This window comes from Brassica napus, chromosome C1 (assembly GCF_020379485.1).
Source record: "Brassica napus cultivar Da-Ae chromosome C1, Da-Ae, whole genome shotgun sequence".
Taxonomy (NCBI): domain Eukaryota; kingdom Viridiplantae; phylum Streptophyta; class Magnoliopsida; order Brassicales; family Brassicaceae; genus Brassica; species Brassica napus.
Genome location: NC_063444.1, coordinates 36,443,753 through 36,462,418, shown reverse-complemented (window position 1 = coordinate 36,462,418; position 18,666 = coordinate 36,443,753). Strand labels below are relative to the sequence as shown.

Below are 18,666 nucleotides of genomic sequence, written 5' to 3'. Positions count from 1 at the left end.
ATTTATAGAATTTGTTAATCCGTAATGGGAGTCCTTGTTAAGGAACTTGCGACAACAAAATCTCATTCCAGGCGAGTCATCAATCCACACACATGCCGAGGCGGATGTAGAGAGGACGAGTGTTGAATTCTACCGGGCGATGAACGACTCTTAGTTCTTTTTTTTCGGTTCTTGTATTATAAATTCAAAACTTATTTATATATAAAATATTTTGGTATTGATTTTTTTTTAGAATTTTAATTTTCTTAATAAATTAAATAATTTTAATTATTTTTAAATTATATTTTTATATTCTGTCAAATAAAACGAAGCAAATTCGTAGCTAATTTACGATTTCTTTACGTGGAAACTTAACGAGTATTTTACGAGGAAAACCTTACGAGGAAATGACGAGAAATAATAAACGAGTACTTTACGAGGAAATGCTTTCAAGTTATTTACGTGTTCTTTACGAGGAAATACTTTCGAGATATTTACGTGTAATTTACGAGGGGCACCTTTCGAGTTATTTACGAGGAAATGAAGCGACGTCCTTACGTGGAATATTTACGTGGTCTTTACGACGAAATATTGTTCTTCGTCTTTACGACGAAATCATTTCCTCGCTAAGTTACGATGAATTGGCGAGGAAATATGCGTTACGACGAACATTTAACGACGAAACGTGTTTCCTCGCTAATTCCTCGTAAACCCGATTTTACGAGGAATTAGGGAGGAAAACTGCCGTCGTTAAATTTGTGTTTTCTTGTAGTGTGCATAGATAGAAATATTTATAATTAAAAATATTATAATAACTAATTAATAGTTTAATTTCAATTTTAAATCCTTTTATGATTTATATGTATAATTTCTATTAATAATATTATGTTATTTTAGTTAGATTGTAAGATGCATCATATAGTCAGTTTGGGTATCATTTTGGTATATTAGATTGTATTAATTTATCCAAATAAAGCACAATTATTTTTTCTTCTAAATACATTAAAATTTTGATTAATCTTGTGATTTGCATTTAGATTGGTTGTTCTTTTAGATATGTAAATATATTTTAGTAATATAATGTACTAGGTGTAGGCTCGCACCTTGTGTGAGCTAATATATATATTCTTAATATTTTTTTCTAAAATTAATTTTACTGTTTATGCTAATTTATTTAATTAGATATAAATATCATATTTTTTTTTTGTATTTTCTGTCTTTTTTTTTTTATCAAATCTCAGTTATTTATTGTGTGAAAATCTTTTTCTTATTGTTTACTAGGGCCGGGCCCGCCCTTCGGGCGGGAAGTTTGAATAAAACAATTTCATATATTTATGAATAATTTATAATTATGATATAGATATATCATATACAAACAACACAGATGAGAACTTTTAAGTTATAATATACTGGTTATGAGTTCGATTTTAGTATCATATATTACTATGAGAGTAATCTTCGCTATTATTTCAAAAGTTTAGTTTTAGCTATCCTCCATTAGACTACCTTATAAAATTATTTACTTGAGTACGACCCAAACCCCCAAAGCATCCTTTATTATTCGAGGCCTTTTGTTTTTTTTTCATGATGCATATATACACATGTGAATTTTGTACGGAAGAATAATGTATAAATTGGAGAAATCTTATTATTTGTTATTAAGCTTGATGCAAAAGTTTAATTTAAATAATGTTTCAATAAAATTGGCGGGTTTGTTTACGGTGTCTTTGTGCGTATGTAGTCAATAAATTTGTTCATCTTCTTAAAATAATAGCAATCTTCGCATGCGCTGTCCATATCATGCTGGTGACATTCTGCTTCGGGCTCCATCCTGGCTGTATTTGCTAAATACCTTATCTTCAAAATAACTTCGATCGATCCTCCATTATTGTGTCCCGGCATGTAGGGCACCTTATATTCATTCGGATCCAGTCAATAATGCACTGGAGGTGATAGACATGGTTACAATGCAATGCATTTATAATCTCGCCGGTTTCAACCATGTTCATGCATATATTGCACAATTCACCTTCTTCCGTTGCATAGGGTGCTCTCTTATTAGTCTGGAGATTTTCCGTAGCTACGTCAACGTCCAGTCGGTGGATTGAATGGGGGTTGAAATCCGTTAAATGTAGTACGATATGCACACTGGTCTCATCATAATTAGCGAGGGAAGAAACAGTATTGTATACGTACGTGGATGTCTGTTCCGTAATTCTTGAGGCAGAGTATATGCCCATGTCATGGTAAGTAAGCATATGTTGCATGACATCAACAGTTGTATCAGAAAGATACCTAGGAGTAGTAGAGAATTCAAGGGGGATGGATATGTCGGTCTGATTTGTATTCCAACGATTTATATTGATGGTGAGATCCCTCCTTGCTTCCAAAGATCCTGGATACAGTTTGGATTCAAACAAAAGAGCATAATCTTGTTGTGGTTCCATGACGACTGGTAGAGAGGTGTGTTCGTATATGTTCTATCTTGATGTATTTATGCTGTCATGCAAATGGAGTTTCACAGGGGGCAATGTCGTTTTTTTTTTTTAGTAACATACAGATATTATGATGCAGGAGAGTTTTGCGTTCGAAGCATTAAGTGTTTTGGTGAATAAGTAACATTGTAACAAAATGCAGTTATTTTTAAGAGTCCAATATTTTTAAATATAATGTTATATCATAGATTAGTAACCGCAATATTAAAAATATCATTGATTATTATGTTTTGATTATAAAAATATATAACATGTTATATCTATAACACGATTATAAGTTAAAGCAATCCATTATAATGGGAAATAGATAGGTTGTCTGACTTAAACGTAGAGTTTCAAACAATGCAAAAAAAAAACCAAAATAGTTTATCGAATACGTAAACGGGATAGATCATGCCTAACCACTATTCAAAACATAATACGCTTATTATATATCTTCACCAACTAAGTCTTTCGCGCCTTCTTGACGGCTGGCGAAGCTGGGTCGCTCAGCTCGGTTGCAGAAATCAACGATGCTTCACCACTGACCATATCATAATCCACATCTGCATGAATCTGATGATTAACACCCATGCTCCCGCCAATGCTCTCATCTCCTCCCTGATACATAAAGATTATATAGACAACCAAAATATAGCCAAAATAATGCAACATCTATTAAATATGTAAGACTTACATGGTCGACGAACTCTGGAAGCGGCAGACGTTCGTTCATATTGATAATACGTGTGACAGTAAAGCTTTGACGGCCTGCTGTAAAATCATACGTGGCTAACTTGACATGGAATGTGTAAGTCTTCCCTTGCATGTCTGAAACGAACGGAGGCACCTGGGAGTCCTCAGGGTTTACACCGTCTTTAGCCTATAAGATTTATAATAAGTATGTTAGTAATTTCCATACTATATAAGCATAACATGAAAATATCTAAACTTACCGTAATTAGACCAGCTTCATATGCCTCGAGACCATGCAACTTTGCCATTGTGCCATCATAACAAACAAAAATACCCTCATCAGTGTCATCAGCGATTGCAAGCTCCACACGATAGCTGTAAAAAAATAAGCATAGCTGAGTATAATAGTATCGCCTCATAAAGATAGAACGATTGTATGTAGTTAAATGATATATACCGTGGAACACCAACAGCATGGTAATTCTCGCAATGCATACACACGAAAACAGAATCGGTGCGCTTAAGCTTCCTGCCACATTTGACGCAAGCAATGTAACACCATCCTTTCTCTGAATCGAGCCGGAGAACCGTACCGGTGCACATATACTCAATATCCTATTCATCATATACCAGATTCATACTCAAAACTACACCAATTATAAATATGAAAATCATCAGGGCTGTAAATTTACATCGGAGACGGCAGCAGCGACAAAACTATTGAGTTCAGCCATTGTTACGGGCTCGACTTTTGCAACCTTTCTAATGAGTGCTGCTACCGGCGTGTGACCAGTGCATATGTTGACCAAGCTATACACATACACATATACACAGTTCACATTCATGCTAAGTATATGAAGACAAAATTACATCTAACAACCGTTAGACATACCGAGATAAACACGCCTGACCAGTACTGGTTTCTTTGTCAAAATAAATGTGAGTTCCTGATATGGCATAGAGAAACAAATGGCCTGCATACATGCAGTTTATCAATATATTAAAAAACTCACTATTATTTATATAGGCATATATTTTAATGTTTGATAATGATCTAATAGTATCCAGTACCTCCAATCTTTCTTGGCTTGACGTTTGTGGCAACAACCACCTTTGGATCGACACGCATGGAATCAAGACGTCTGTGGAAGGCGATAGCCTGACAGTCGAACAGACTCAGTATCACAGAACCGCCCCTATAATTAGCATAAGCGAGATGAGCGATTTTATTCATATTGAATTCCATGGGAATAAACATTTTTTAAACATATGAGAAAGGAGAATACTTATCCATCTTGATGGTGGCCATAACATGATTCTTTCCTTTTGGAGGATCATTCACAGTACTCTTCACAGCAGACAGCTCCGCTACAATGTCTGAGAAATGGTTAAATTAGTAATATTTTAGGATATAACGTAGGACCAAAACTAACACGGTTACCTGGGAGTTCAGTGCTTGCGTTAGTTAATCCGAGCAATTCAGCTTCATTTCTGAATCTGAACCCTTCCACCGGTAGTTCTAAACCCGTGACAGATAACATGTCGAAAGAAGTCAAATCATTGAACATAATCATCAAGGGAGAATCAGTAAGACGAAGGGTTGGAGCACACTCCGCCACAAAGAACCCAGAGACAGAGTATACTGCTCCGGCGATAAGCCTAGACCGGAATATTATAAGACGTTTAGCACTGATGGATGCAACCATAATAGTACCCTGAAAAATAATTTTAATACATGTCAGATTTGAAAATTTAAAACAAAGAGGAACAAATATAAACTCGGGTACCTAGAAGCCAATAATCAGGTTCAAACGAATATCACAGTGTTCATCTACTAACAGACATATCATAAAGATATACATGATTTTTTTTTTTAATAAAAACAATCAGAATAAAAACACACTAATCAAAATATAAACAAATCTACCGCAAAAATGAAACCAATCGATCATATATAGAGAAATAATAGGCTTACATTCAAATCCACTATGAGCATGCTAAGCCGCCGGAGTTCACCACCTTGCTTCATATTCTTGACCTCCCAGAAACGCAATAACCTACACTCAACAGTGGAGAAACATGGGCCGCATTTCAGATCTGATAAGTAAACCTTTGAGTTAGCCATAGCAAAAAGATTAAGCAAGTTGTTAAACGTTTGGAAGTGAGCGAAGAGAAATGAAGATGAAAACATACATATTTATATTGTTGAAGCTCAAAACGCATCTAATGAATACGGGCTGAGAGATTTATGACGATGTTTTAATGTGATAATTTCGGATAATCATGATCCGATCGTCAGAAAGAAGGCGAAAGGACATGATCACAATCAACAATCACAATGGATTCAATGTGGATTAACGGCTGATTGTATGGACCCTAAAAGACGCCTAATAATCAATACAGACGACTAATAATCAGATACACTGATCAGCAAAACGCAGCAGTCTGATACCGTAGAGGCTTTTTGTGCCGTGCGACTTTAGGGCCCACACGGTCGAGACAATTTGAAAGCCCATTTCAGGATTTGTCTTGACGAAACGAATATAGATAACACAATCTATAATTAACGATTATCCTTAACTTTATTTATACTTATAAAGTTCTAATATATCTTAATTTTCTTCCATCTTATTAAGTATAATGAATGCAAAGTGATTCATGAACATTATTTTTTTTCAGAAATCTTAACGATAACTACATCTCACAAAAACTGGTTATATTATTATAAACTATTATTTTATTATATAGAATAAATTACAAATTCCACTATCTTAGCCGATGGCCTGATCTCTATATATATTTGAGAATATGACATAGTGTGCAGCTATAGGTTCAAGAATTCGTAAACCATATAAAGTTTCTGAAATTCCAGGACTGACTTTTTTATTTTATTTTATGGTAAGGCCCAATTCTAATATATTATTTACGAACACTTGTTCAATGCGAATAGTCGATTCACGACCCAAAAAAGTAAAAATCCAAATTTAAAATCATGCGACTAACCCATCTTCTTACCACAGACATAGTAATTAATGCAGGAGGTCAATATGCGATAACACTAAGTTTTAAAAAGAAAAGAAAAAGGAAAAACTTTCGTAAATACATGGAGAGTAATAATTATATTAGCTTGTGGACAACAGACGTACACTCATGCACGTAACCAAAGTTTTGTAATACATAATATGATTATGGACGTCAGTTTATGCACACAATTTAAAGAACATTAAATATTTTCATACTCATATACATAATTATATTAGACCGTGGACTGTATACATACACTCATACTAACGTACCCAAAGTTTTTGTAGTCCATAATATGATTATGGACGTCCACTTACGTACACAATTAAAATAAAACACTAAATCTTTTAATAAAATAATCACTAACATTTATTAACTCATCGGAATCAAATAAAGCATCAACTTGTTCCTTTTTTAAACTTATGTCAACTCTATATAAAAAGCATCCATAACAACCATAAAGTAGAGAGTTTAAAAAACAAAAAAAAAAACAACGTGAATGTAGAAAATCCATAACATAGATAGAGTAAAGATGAGAATAAAGAAGAATGCAGAAACAATATTAAGCTGCAGAATATCGAGAGATTATTATCGAAGATCCATCTTAAGCAATACGCGCCCTCTTACGCACATTACTGACTGGCTCCTTTCCAGCCCTCTTTGATGATTCACAATTGCCCTTGCCGGAACCAGACTTCTCACGGTTGTTAGGCCCGTCTGGCGCATCATCATCATCATTGTCATCACCTTCCTGTTACATTCAAATTGTTATACGCTGCATATGCTAATGGCGAAATATCATAATAAGTATTGCACTTACATCATCGACAAATTCTGGAGCTGGTGCACGCTCAACCTCATTGATGATACGCGACACGGTGAACGTCTGGTGGTTGACGGTGAAGTTGTAGGGCGTGACACGGACTTGGAAAGTGTAGGTCTTGCCTTCCATTCCTGCAACGAACGGAGGCATCACGGAATCCTCAGGGTTCACTCCTTCTTCAGCCTTGTCATTTAATGGAAGCATCGAGAGTGTCAACAACATTATACAATAACCACATAAGTAATCAAATTATATATTACCAGTAACTGGACCGCCTCACTTGCCCTGAGATTATGCAACTTAGTCATAACACCATCAAAGCAAACAAATGTCCTTCCGCAGTATCATCAGTTACAACCATCTCAACGCGATAACTAAAAGAGAACAAATAAACCGAAGTGGAATCAGTGTGACACAAGTGATCAAGAAGGCGACCAACTATCATATTATAACAAATCGATACATACCGTAAAGATCCGACCGCATGAGGATTATTACAGCGTGCACATTCGAAAGAAGTGACAGTGCGTTGCAATTTCTTGCTGCACTTAGAACACGCAACATAGCACCACCCTTTGTCCGCTTCAACTCGAGAAACTCTCGCAGTGCATAAGAAATCTATTTCCTGCTGCTTAAACATCAACATTGCGTGCAGTCAAAAAACAATCTTTATATATAAACACACGAATGAGCTAATTGCATATACATAACTCATTACCTGGGGCGGATCTGTAGTGATAAAATGGTTAAGCTCTGCAATTGTCACAGGCTCAACCTTCGCATAAGACTTCAAGAGAGGTGCGGCAGACGGAAGACCAGTGTCTCTAGCCACCAATCTGAACAAAAGTTCACGAAGTTAACATCACAAACTCTCAACGTCTGATTACATACTCAAAACAGACCAAGCTTACCGGTAAAATAAAGACTCTCCTGCATGTGTCTCCTTATCATAATAAACATGTGTTCCTGACGTCGCGTTGAGGAATAAACGACCTACACAAAATAGTAAAAATTTCTGAAAAAGGAATTACACATATTAATTTATGCCACATACGAAATAAGCAACGAAATACCTCCAACCATCTTTGGGTTTATGCTTGTGGCAACAATCACTTTAGGATCATCACGCATGCCTCCAAGCTTCTGGTGGAATGAAACGGCTTGAGCGTCAAACAGACTAAGAGTGACAGACACATCACTGCACATATATAACAAAATTTAGTGCAGCTAAAATGATTAAGCAAATATGAAAGTTGTTAAAGAAACAAATAAATTACTTTTCTAGTTTGACGGTGACCATGACACTGTTCTTGTCCTCCGGAGGGTCAGACACGGTGCTCTTCACCGCCACGATTTCACCAATAATATCTACAGGGTCAATATTGAGATCAGAGAGCTCAGTGGCTTAATACATAAAGCACAAAACCCATACAGATAAATATACATATGTACGATACGATCACATCTGTACCTGGAAGCTGAGTGTTTGTATTGGCTAAACCAACCAACTCGGTCTGGTTACGGAACCGGAATCCCTCTGCATGTATTGGCGAGACCGGATCAGATAACACGTCAAACTCGGTGGAATCGTTAAACCGGATCATCAAAGAAGAGTCCGCAAGCTTGAAGTTCTGAGCACAGCGAGCCACGTCAAAGCAAGAGACAGAGTACATCGTCCCGGCGGCGAGCCTATCTCGGAACCTTGGAAGCCGATTCACGTTGATAGTAGCTTGGATCAAAGTCGACTGAAACAGATAAGATTTAGAAGTCAGAAAATGACGTAAACAGATCTAAGGAGATCAAGAAGAATCAAACTTACATTCATGTCCATAAGTAGCATATCGACCCACATCAGCTCGCCACCGCGTTTGACGTTCCTCGCCTCCCAGAACCGTAGGAGCCGGGCCTCGACGACGGAGGAGCATTTGCCGGACTTCAGGTCAGAGAAGAAGACTCTCGAAATAGACATAGCAACAGGAATCAGAAAGTCTCAAGAGAAAGAAAGAGATGATGCGTTGGGGATCTATAGATCTTACATATTTATACAGATCCGCTCGGGATCAAAGGGCGCATCGAAGAGTCTGAGAGAGGGATTGAATGAGCGAGGGATTGAATGCAATTGGAATAAAGACGACGGCATAACTCCGGCCGTTTCATCGAAGAAGAAGGAATCGAAGACGTCACGCGTCGACGGCGCAGAAAAGAGTTACGCGAGACGGCGCAGAAAAGAGTTACGCGAGAGCAATGTGTCTTAGGGTTGGAGACGTCGTGACATCGTTCGGGATGTGAGTGTAAAAGGCCCAACACAGAAAGATCGAGCGAGGTCCAGAAGATAACGCGTTCGGTTTAATGAAACGCAGCACCTCGTCGTCAGTGACACGTGTCGGCGAGAGTGGAGGCGAACGTGGATGGCCTAGGAAGAGACTAAACTGTCTTTTATATATAAAGATACATGATTCTATTACCCAATTTAAGAGAATTTCTTTTTGATAGTAAAGAGTCTAATTTTAACATTTATGGCTCGAGTGTAGTAGTTTTAGAATTTTTTTGTTTGTTTATATAGTGTTTTGAATAAGAGGTAAATGCTAGATTTTTTTCAAAAAATCCAGGATTTATTTCCAATGGTTCACGTGCAAGCATACTCATCTCCCGATGTAAATAATAAGAAGGAAATGTCTTTAATTTAGTGGTACAAGTTATTCGCCACGTAGAAATATGTAGAGAACTTTAATAAAATTCAAAAATACATATCACCGATGATTTTTAGTACCAATTTAAATAAATCTGATACTTGTTTTGCATACACTGACTCAATGTGCATGCTAAATGTATCATTAAACATTAAAAACAAATTAGCATCATGTCAAAAAAAATATGATTTAAAAATATCCAATAACAAATATGATTTAAAATAATAATAATAAGAACTAGTCCTAACTCGTCAAGGTTACAAAGTTAAACAAAATAAATATGTATCTAATTAAAAAGTTTGAATAGTTATATTATTTAAATTAATAAATTATTGACTCAGATAAAAACTAATAAATCAACTAAAATTATAGATTATATGACAAATAATTAAAAACAAAATAAATATATATCTAATTACAAAGTTTGATATAATTATATTATTTAAATTAATAAATTAATGACTCTGTTAAAAACTAATAGTAAATTAATAACTCAACTAAAACCTAATTAAACATGAAAAATAACAAAATAACCTAAAATTATGGAGAAGATGACAAATCAACAAAACCACTTCTTAAATAATAGTATAGATAACATTATATATATATATATATATATATTGTTTTGAAAATCAAATAGAAAAATTAAATTAAAGTATTGATCGAGTCAAAATTACAAAAATTAATATAACGATAATATTTTTAAAAGCTCATGCATATATTTTCTTATAAAATAAATAAAATGTAACAATTAATTGATATTTTATTTGGTTATTAATATATTTTAAAGTATCATGTAATTTATATGTATAAAAATAGTTAAATTATCACTATAAAATAATATGTTTTATTTTAGTTAGACTTTTGATCTTAGGTATAAAACTCGATTAGTACATTTACATATTTTATGGGTATATTGAGTGACCTATTCTTTCAAATTGAAGTGTAGTTATTTTTATTCTATTTTTGTAACATCAGTTATTTTTATTTTTATTAAGCCAAATTAGACTGGTTTTGTTTAACGCATTAGTTCTGTTTTCATCTTAGACTAGGTTAAGGCCTTCGTCTTGCACGGAATGAACATTATATAAAAAAATTATTTTATGTATATATATGTTTTTTTTTTTTTTGCTGTCAAAAAAAAAAGTATTATATGTTTTTACATATTTTGAAATAATATAAATTAAATTGGTGCAAACATATAAATAAATTTTATTAATCCAAACAATATTTTTTCTCCTTGATAGGATATATAATTAAATTTAAATGATATTAATTATATAATTTTTAATATTAATATCTATTAAATGATGCTTTCTATTCATATGTTTTTGATAAATTTTATCTTTTATATCAAAAACTTTAAATTACTAATAAAAAAAATTTCATTATGTGATTAACAGTTTTATTAATTTTATTTTTTAAAAAATTAAGTTGTCAATGTTTGTTCAAAGCTTTTATCAAAAAAGCTTATAACATATACACAAAAATCTAATTTTTATTATATGGTTAATGTTGTTTTTTAATTTATTTTAATAGTTTAAAATTAAACAAATATGATAGAAGATATACTAATTTTTTAACAAATTTTTATTATTCAAAATAATTAATTGTCATATATACTTTAACCACATTTGGAAATTTCGTAACTTTTATTTAAAGAAATAATAAAGTACAATAATAATAAATTTATGGTTAGTTTAATAAAAAGCTTATTATATATTTAGATTGACCGATCTATTTCTCTAAGAATTTTAAGAATCATTTTAGTGATGACACGTGGCTACAAAAAATGTTGTAGTGCTTCTCAATTAATATATAAGGGATGTGAAAGTATATTTTTTAATATTTATTATAATTTGATATATGTTGCTTTTCCAAAAAATATTAGAAACAATAATGTGATAATCAGTCGAGAGTTGTATAAAAGAAAGTAAACAATAAAATTTTGAAAGGTCATGAATGGATATTTGATATTTACAATAATTAAAATATTTTGTAAACTCTAAGTAGTGCACCAATGGAATTTCTGATTATCATGTTGACTGATTTTAGGGTTTACTTAGCAAGGATCAATTTACATCTGTCACTAGAGAATCCAAATTATACTTACCTGTTTAAGTATATGATGCATCGACAAATTACAAACTACTACATTCTATGATGTTAATTTTTTTCGCTTGGAGCATAATTTTTTACTTAAATCAAATTGTGAGTATGATTTTCTATTTATATTTCAATATAACATACAATTTGCAATGTCATTATGTTTATTTGATATTGCAAAAGTACTTATGAATTGACTTGGTCTAATCTCTTACAGTTAAAGAGAAAATCCTTTCTCACAACATCACGTAACATTAACAACCCTTGATTAAAATGCCTATTTTAAGGCTGTTAAATTATTTAAATTTAAAAGAACAGAGAAACGTGGTAAGAGAGAAGGGAAGAGCGCCAAAGTCTGAGGCTAATTTTATGGTAGCTTCAAACATTCCTAAAGTGGCGATAATGCCTCAAAATCCATATGACGTTTCTGATATCATTATTTGAGACTCATATTGCTCAAATATATTTTCATACGTGGATACGTTTTAAAAGGTCTAAAGAGAATTGGATGAGAGTTGAAACGGATCAAGCTGAGAAAGGAAGCAACGGCAGATGCATCTATGAAGACAGGTGAATTACACCACTTGATACTTCTTGAGTTTATTCGGCGTTCTTCTCTCGGGTTTCTCAGATGGAATGGCAGATCCTGCTAGTTATGTCTATCACGAACGTGACATCGACCAAGTTTGTTTCTCTTCTTTTTATTTTTTTCTCTTATAATCCTCAAAAGGATACTGTTATATCGAAGACATTGTTGAATTATCTTTTGGAATCATGCAATTATCATTTTCTTCACTTTCTTGAATAGATTTTGGAATAACAAGATTGTGCGTAGACCTAACATGAAGTATGCAATATTCTTGTAGGCACTTATCATTTTGAAAAAGGGAACACAGTTAGTCAAGTACAGTCGAAAAGGGAAACCTAAGTTTCGTGCATTCAGGCTTTCTCCGGTACTCTACTTCAAATAAAAAAAATACATGCAATGTTTTTTACTGGACTACGCTAACTATAACAATGTTGATGATAGGATGATAAAACGTTGATTTGGTTTTCGCATGGAGAAGAAAAAGGCTTAAAGTTATCAGAAGTTTCTCGAATCGTCCCAGGGCAAAGAACTGTGCGTTTAAACCTAATTATCGTATAAAGCAATGTCATGTGTGGATTAACAACTTCTTATGAACAGGCTGTTTTCAAGAGATTTTTACGTCCAGAGAAAGATCACTTATCATTTTCACTTCTATATAATAACAAAGAAAGGTCACTTGATTTGGTTAGTAAAAGATATCACTTTAGCTCTCTTCAACTTAGGTTATAACACTGAAACTCAAATAAGCAAACCATTTTTATTTTGGGCAGATTTGTAAAGACAAAGCTGAGACAGAGGTTTGGTTTGCTGCCCTTAAGTATATAATTGAAAGAAGTCGTAATAGACGTGCAAGAAGTGAGATCCCTGAGGTATGCATGTTCTTTTAATTTTCTCCTTTTATATATAGTCGTAGACTAACGATTTTCCTCAAATTCTGACCAAACCTATTTGAAGTCCTAAGCCATACTTCCTTTGTCTTTGTTCTGTACATGGTTTATACTTACAATTCAAGTTTAATATGAATTAATTCTTTTGTTTCTTCAGATACATGATAGTGACTACTTCTCCACTGGTCGTCAATCAATAGACATTGTCTCAAACAATATTCCACGAGGTAGAACATCAATCGATCTAGGATATGAACGTGGAAACATGTTAAGACCAAGTACTGATGGTTTTCGGATTAGTGTCTCAAGCACACCAAGTTGTTCAAGTGGAGGTTCTGGTCCGGATGATATAGAATCATTAGGTGACGTTTACGTTTGGGGTGAAGTTTGGAGCGAAGGGATACTACCAGATGGGACTGTTAGCAAAGAAACGGTGAAAACAGATGTGTTAACTCCAAGACCCTTGGAATCCAACGTTGTTCTTGATGTTCACCAGATTGTTTGCGGTGTAAGGCACGTTGCGCTTGTGACAAGACAAGGAGAAGTCTTTACTTGGGGAGAAGAAGCTGGAGGTAGGCTTGGACATGGTATTCAAGTCGACATTTGTCGTCCCAAACTCGTTGAGTTTCTTGCTTTAACCAACATAGACTTTGTTTCTTGTGGAGAGTATCACACTTGTGTTGTATCCACCTCTGGGGACTTGTTTTCGTGGGGAGATGGAATCCACAATGTGGGTCTTTTAGGGCATGGTAGTGATATTAGCCATTGGATACCAAAAAGAGTCTCTGGTCCATTAGAAGGTCTTCAGGTACTCTCTGTTGCTTGTGGCACATGGCATTCTGCTTTAGCAACTGCAAATGGGAAGCTATTCACTTTTGGTGATGGTGCGTTTGGTGTTTTAGGACATGGAAACAGAGAAAGCGTTTCCAACCCTAAGGAAGTACAATCGTTAAATGGTTTGAAAACTGTGAAAGTTGCTTGTAGCGTTTGGCATACCGCGGCGATTGTTGAGGTTATGGGCCAGACCGGTACCAGTATGTCATCTAGGAAGTTGTTTACTTGGGGTGATGGGGATAAAAACAGATTAGGGCATGGGAACAAAGAGACTTACTTGCTACCCACGTGTGTCTCTTCACTTATTGATTACAACTTTCATCAAATTGCTTGTGGGCATACATTTACCGTGGCACTTACAACCTCAGGACATGTTTTCACTATGGGCGGGAGTTCACATGGTCAACTCGGTAACTCAATATCTGATGGTAAAGTACCTTGTTTGGTGCAAGACCGATTAGTGGGAGAATTTGTGGAAGAAATCGCTTGTGGAGATCACCATGTTGCGGTTTTGACATCTAGAAGTGAAGTTTTTACATGGGGGAAAGGTGCTAATGGAAGATTAGGACACGGTGATACAGAAGATAGAAGAACACCAACATTAGTTGAAGCCTTGAAAGACCGGCATGTGAAGAGCTTATCTTGCGGCTCAAACTTCACATCTAGTATATGTATACATAAATGGGTCTCCGGAGCAGATCAGTCAATCTGCTCCGGATGTCGCCAAGCATTTGGATTCACACGTAAGAGACACAACTGCTACAATTGTGGCTTAGTCCATTGTCATGCTTGTAGTTCAAAGAAAGCTTTGAAAGCAGCATTGGCTCCAACTCCAGGGAAGCCACATCGAGTATGCGATGCTTGTTACAACAAACTTAAAGCAGCCGAGACTGGTTATATCACTAATGCAAACAGGAACAATGTTGCAACTCCTGGACGGTCGTCAATAGATGGTTCGGTAAGAATAGATAGAGAAACAACAAGGTCATCTAAAATTCTCTTGTCCGGAAATACAAAATCAGTCAAGACATCAAGGCCTGGATTTAGACCTAATTCTTCTAATGTCCGTGACTCGCAAGTTCCATCTCTCCAACAACTTAAAGACATTGCATTCCCAAGTCTACTAAAACCTATTGCTCCTGCTGCTGTTCCACAGCGTCTACTAGTGGGACCAATGTCATCGCCTCCACCTACAAGATCCTCATCGCCTTTACCTGGAAGATCTTCATCGCCATACGCAAGAAGATCTAGCCCTCCACGCACTTCTGGATTTTCGAGGAGCGTTATTGATAGTTTGAAGAAGACTAATGAAGTTATGAACCAAGAAATGACGAAGCTGCAGAGTCAGGTATCTTTATTCTTTTCAGTGACAAATAGTATAATAATGAATCTAACTCATTATTTCCTCAACTTTTAGGTTAAGAACTTGAAAGAGAAATGCAATAATCAAAGAACAGAGGTCCATAAATTTCAAGAAGCAGCTAAAGAAGCTTTCGAATTAGCCTCAAAGCAATCTTCTAAGCATAAAGCAGCTACAGAAGCCCTAAAGTCTGTTGCAGAACAGGTTTGCTCCAATTTTTGAATGCAAAGATTTATTTTTATTTTTTTGGCAACATACCATATAATATTTTTCTATAATTAGTTAAAAGGATTGAAGGATAAACTACCACCTGAAGTATCAGAGAGTGAAGCTTTCGAGTCCATTAACTCTCAAACTGAAGCTTATCTAAATACAAACGAAGTATCTGAAACATCTATACTTACAACTTCGATACTTGATCAACAAGAAACATCTCCTTCCGGAAACACACAAGATCAAAAGGTTGATGAACAAGTATCATCGAACTCAAGTATATCCGAAACGTCAAATTCATCAAAGCCAGTACCAACAGAATCTTCATCATCATCATCAAGAACAGGGGGAAAGGAAAGTAAAGAACAGTTTGAACCTGGCGTTTATGTGACTTTTGTGGTAGACATGAATGGTAACAAGATTTTCCGACGAGTTAGATTCAGGTAACTTACATGAATACGATTTTTTTATGTATGGAGTTATAAACCATGCCTGATAAGTATTTGTTTTGTAGTAAAAAGAGATTTGATGAGCATCAAGCAGAAGAGTGGTGGACTAAAAACAAAGATAGGTTGCTTAAGTGGTATAGTCCTAATTCATCATCATCATCACCAAAACCAACGGCCTCCGATTCACCTATTGCTCCTCCACCACCATCGGAACCACTGTTGGATCCGTCAGTCCCTGAGAAGAGCAATGACGAAGAACCAGAAGTCCCTGAGAAGAGCAATGAGGAAGAACCAGATTCTGAAATCTAGCCATGTATAAGTTATGATTGTTATTCTTAAGAATCTGACGTGTTTTCTTAAAAGGTCTGAACATTGTTGATACGTATTGTACTGCGTTATTCAAATATATGAATAGTTTTGGAATATATGATGTAACACTTAAGATCATGTAGTTTGTAAAACTTCCTTATCTCTTTTGACATTAGTTTTTTGCTGTGTTTTAAATGGCGCATGGCGTTCTAAGGCGAGAAGGTTCGAGCCATGCGCCTTGCGCCATGGTGCACAAAGGCGCTCGCCTTGATGATCAAAGTTGGAAGCCGTTTATCCAACCTTGTTCCCTTCTCTTCTAACAGCTTCTCCTGTTTCAAATTCATTCAACAACAACAACAAAGCTTGCAGACCACTTGGAGAAGCTATTAGTTATGTCTTGTTATGTCTTGTATTTGAGAAGAAAACACTTTAGGTAAGGAATGATTGATTCACATACAAGACACGAAACTTAAATGCAAGCTTTATTATTTGAAGATCGTTAAAGTTGCAAAAGAACTCAGAGTCGTGAATGAAAATTCAGAAACAAAATTATTGAAAACCAAAACCCAAAACAAAGTTTCAAATGTAGAAAACCAAAATAAATAACTTTAAAACAGTACCTAAAAATCATCTTTGTAAGCGCCATCATTCTAATCTTCATCATCAAAGTCAACATCCTCATACCCAAGGTCATCTTCATCTAAATCTTCTTCCAACTCATCCTCCTCATCAACCAATGTCATAACGGTTTGAGATGGTCCGTAACGTTTTTTTCTGATTTGAGCTAGCAACACCTTTTCCTTTATCTGCTTTAGATGTACTTGTACCAGTTGCTCCTCTAGTAGAATAGTTGGGTTCTTCAGCACCCATACCTTGGCTCACAACACTCAATGGCAAATCATCATCTTCCCACACCAGTCATCATTATCAGATGAATCTCCATCCATTCTTCCAATCAACCACTCATTGCTTTCATCAATTTCATCCAAAATAATTGGATCTGTGGTGACACTGTCACTTCTGGTGCTTCGGCGTTTTAGAGCTCAGTTGTACTTCACAAAAACCATGTTGTTCAGCCGATGTTGTGCTAGTCGATTTCTATTCTTCGTATGAAGCTGTTACAAATCAAGTTCAGAACTTATAAGTAAAACGAAATCACCTAGAAATATAAAATAAAGGTGATTAAAAAGACTTACAAGTTGGAAACACTCCAATTTCTTTCACACTCAGTAGCACTACAAGTCAGACTAAGAATCTTAACAGCCAAGTTTCTGAGATTTGGAGCAGAAGATCCATAACAAGACCACCATTCAGATATTAAAATAAAAATATTATTAGTATTTATTTATTTAAATGATCAATTATCTAAAAGTAATTCAAGTTTGTTTTACCTGGTGCTTTGATATCTCTTTGCCTAATGGCCATGCCATGGCCGAAGATACCAGCAGAGTTCTTGAATGCATCCAACTCTGCCATTATCTTGTCTTGAGTCTCTGTATCTGGAACCAACCTATTAATGCAACACATACAAAATTATCGTCTGAAAATTGTGTACCAAACTATTAATGCAAAACAATAACACAATTTAAAAGACAGACCTAGTAATGCAATTGTACAAGCCCCCTTCCACTTCTTCGCAACGTACATCATCGTGATATTTGTAATGGATTGAAGGGTTTAGGAAATACCCAGCAGCATGCAAAGGATGGTGAAGCTGACACTCCCACCTTTTGTCAATGATCTCAAAGGCTTTTTCGTATTTCTCTTTATTCCACTCATGTTAGGAGTTTTCAAGGCTCGTAAGACAAATATTGTAGTATAAATGATTGTCGAACCAGTTCTGAGGGATATCAAAGCACCGAGAATGCAAGTACTCACTTAATCTAAGTGCAATCAATGATTTAGATGGGTTTTAAACTACTACTAATACTAGAAAGTAATTACAGAATGATACTTTCTTGACTAAGGGAAAAAAAAACTCATGGGCATAGGGATTAGACCTTGGGTGATCAAGTATCGAACTAAGGATGGCAAATGATCAATCAAACTATCGACCTTAAGCCTAGACACAATTCTAAGCAAGCTCTATGTCTAGATAAATGCTCATTTGCTAACATATCTCAAACATCAAATGTCTTTGGTTGAATAATATGAAAGCAATCATTACTAACAAGTTTATTGGCTATCTTAACACCTTTAACAACAACTGTCTTTGGTAACGTATGTTAAAAGC

General features: G+C 35.0%; 3 protein-coding genes across 3 annotated transcripts; 1 reads left to right on the top strand and 2 right to left on the bottom strand.

Annotated features, from left to right (window-relative positions):
- Positions 1–2,748: 2,748 nt before the first annotated feature.
- Positions 2,749–5,296, bottom strand: LOC125580974. Its single transcript, XM_048746310.1, has 10 exons — positions 5,125–5,296; positions 4,591–4,864; positions 4,436–4,526; positions 4,221–4,345; positions 4,042–4,123; positions 3,842–3,959; positions 3,607–3,764; positions 3,410–3,524; positions 3,151–3,336; positions 2,749–3,074 (listed from the first exon to the last, which is right to left on the bottom strand). Exons 1-10 carry the CDS (start codon positions 5,272–5,274, stop codon positions 2,919–2,921), a joined length of 1,455 nt encoding a protein of 484 aa, XP_048602267.1. The 5' UTR covers positions 5,275–5,296; the 3' UTR covers positions 2,749–2,918.
- A 1,481-nt stretch (positions 5,297–6,777) lies between these two features.
- LOC106450002 lies at positions 6,778–8,965 on the bottom strand. Its single transcript, XM_048743897.1, has 10 exons — positions 8,816–8,965; positions 8,468–8,741; positions 8,274–8,400; positions 8,070–8,194; positions 7,908–7,989; positions 7,715–7,832; positions 7,464–7,624; positions 7,257–7,281; positions 6,994–7,179; positions 6,778–6,924 (listed from the first exon to the last, which is right to left on the bottom strand). Exons 1-10 carry the CDS (start codon positions 8,963–8,965, stop codon positions 6,778–6,780), a joined length of 1,395 nt encoding a protein of 464 aa, XP_048599854.1.
- A 2,381-nt stretch (positions 8,966–11,346) lies between these two features.
- On the top strand, positions 11,347–16,654 carry LOC106448366 (PH, RCC1 and FYVE domains-containing protein 1-like). Its single transcript, XM_022694957.2, has 9 exons — positions 11,347–12,476; positions 12,659–12,745; positions 12,823–12,912; positions 12,979–13,065; positions 13,152–13,250; positions 13,426–15,450; positions 15,520–15,666; positions 15,745–16,118; positions 16,190–16,654. Exons 1-9 carry the CDS (start codon positions 12,429–12,431, stop codon positions 16,431–16,433), a joined length of 3,201 nt encoding a protein of 1,066 aa, XP_022550678.2. The 5' UTR covers positions 11,347–12,428; the 3' UTR covers positions 16,434–16,654.
- Positions 16,655–18,666: the final 2,012 nt, after the last annotated feature.

Bases quoted from the DNA above. Each gene is read 5' to 3' on its own strand.
- LOC125580974 (XM_048746310.1), bottom strand. From the start codon at position 5,274: ATGGCTAACTCAAAGGTTTACTTATCAGATCTGAAATGCGGCCCATGT. The intron at 4,527-4,590 runs GTAACCGTGTTA...ACCATTTCTCAG, and splicing joins CGCAAGCACTGAACTCCCAG to ACATTGTAGCGGAGCTGTCT. The intron at 4,346-4,435 runs GTATTCTCCTTT...TGCTAATTATAG, and splicing joins GCCACCATCAAGATGGATAA to GGGCGGTTCTGTGATACTGA.
- LOC106450002 (XM_048743897.1), bottom strand. From the start codon at position 8,965: ATGTCTATTTCGAGAGTCTTCTTCTCTGACCTGAAGTCCGGCAAATGC. The intron at 8,401-8,467 runs GTACAGATGTGA...TTATGTATTAAG, and splicing joins TACAAACACTCAGCTTCCAG to CCACTGAGCTCTCTGATCTC. The intron at 7,625-7,714 runs GTAATGAGTTAT...ATGTTTAAGCAG, and splicing joins TCACTACAGATCCGCCCCAG to CAGGAAATAGATTTCTTATG.
- LOC106448366 (XM_022694957.2), top strand. From the start codon at position 12,429: ATGGCAGATCCTGCTAGTTATGTCTATCACGAACGTGACATCGACCAA. The intron at 12,477-12,658 runs GTTTGTTTCTCT...ATATTCTTGTAG, and splicing joins ACGAACGTGACATCGACCAA to GCACTTATCATTTTGAAAAA. The intron at 16,119-16,189 runs GTAACTTACATG...TTTGTTTTGTAG, and splicing joins TTCCGACGAGTTAGATTCAG to TAAAAAGAGATTTGATGAGC.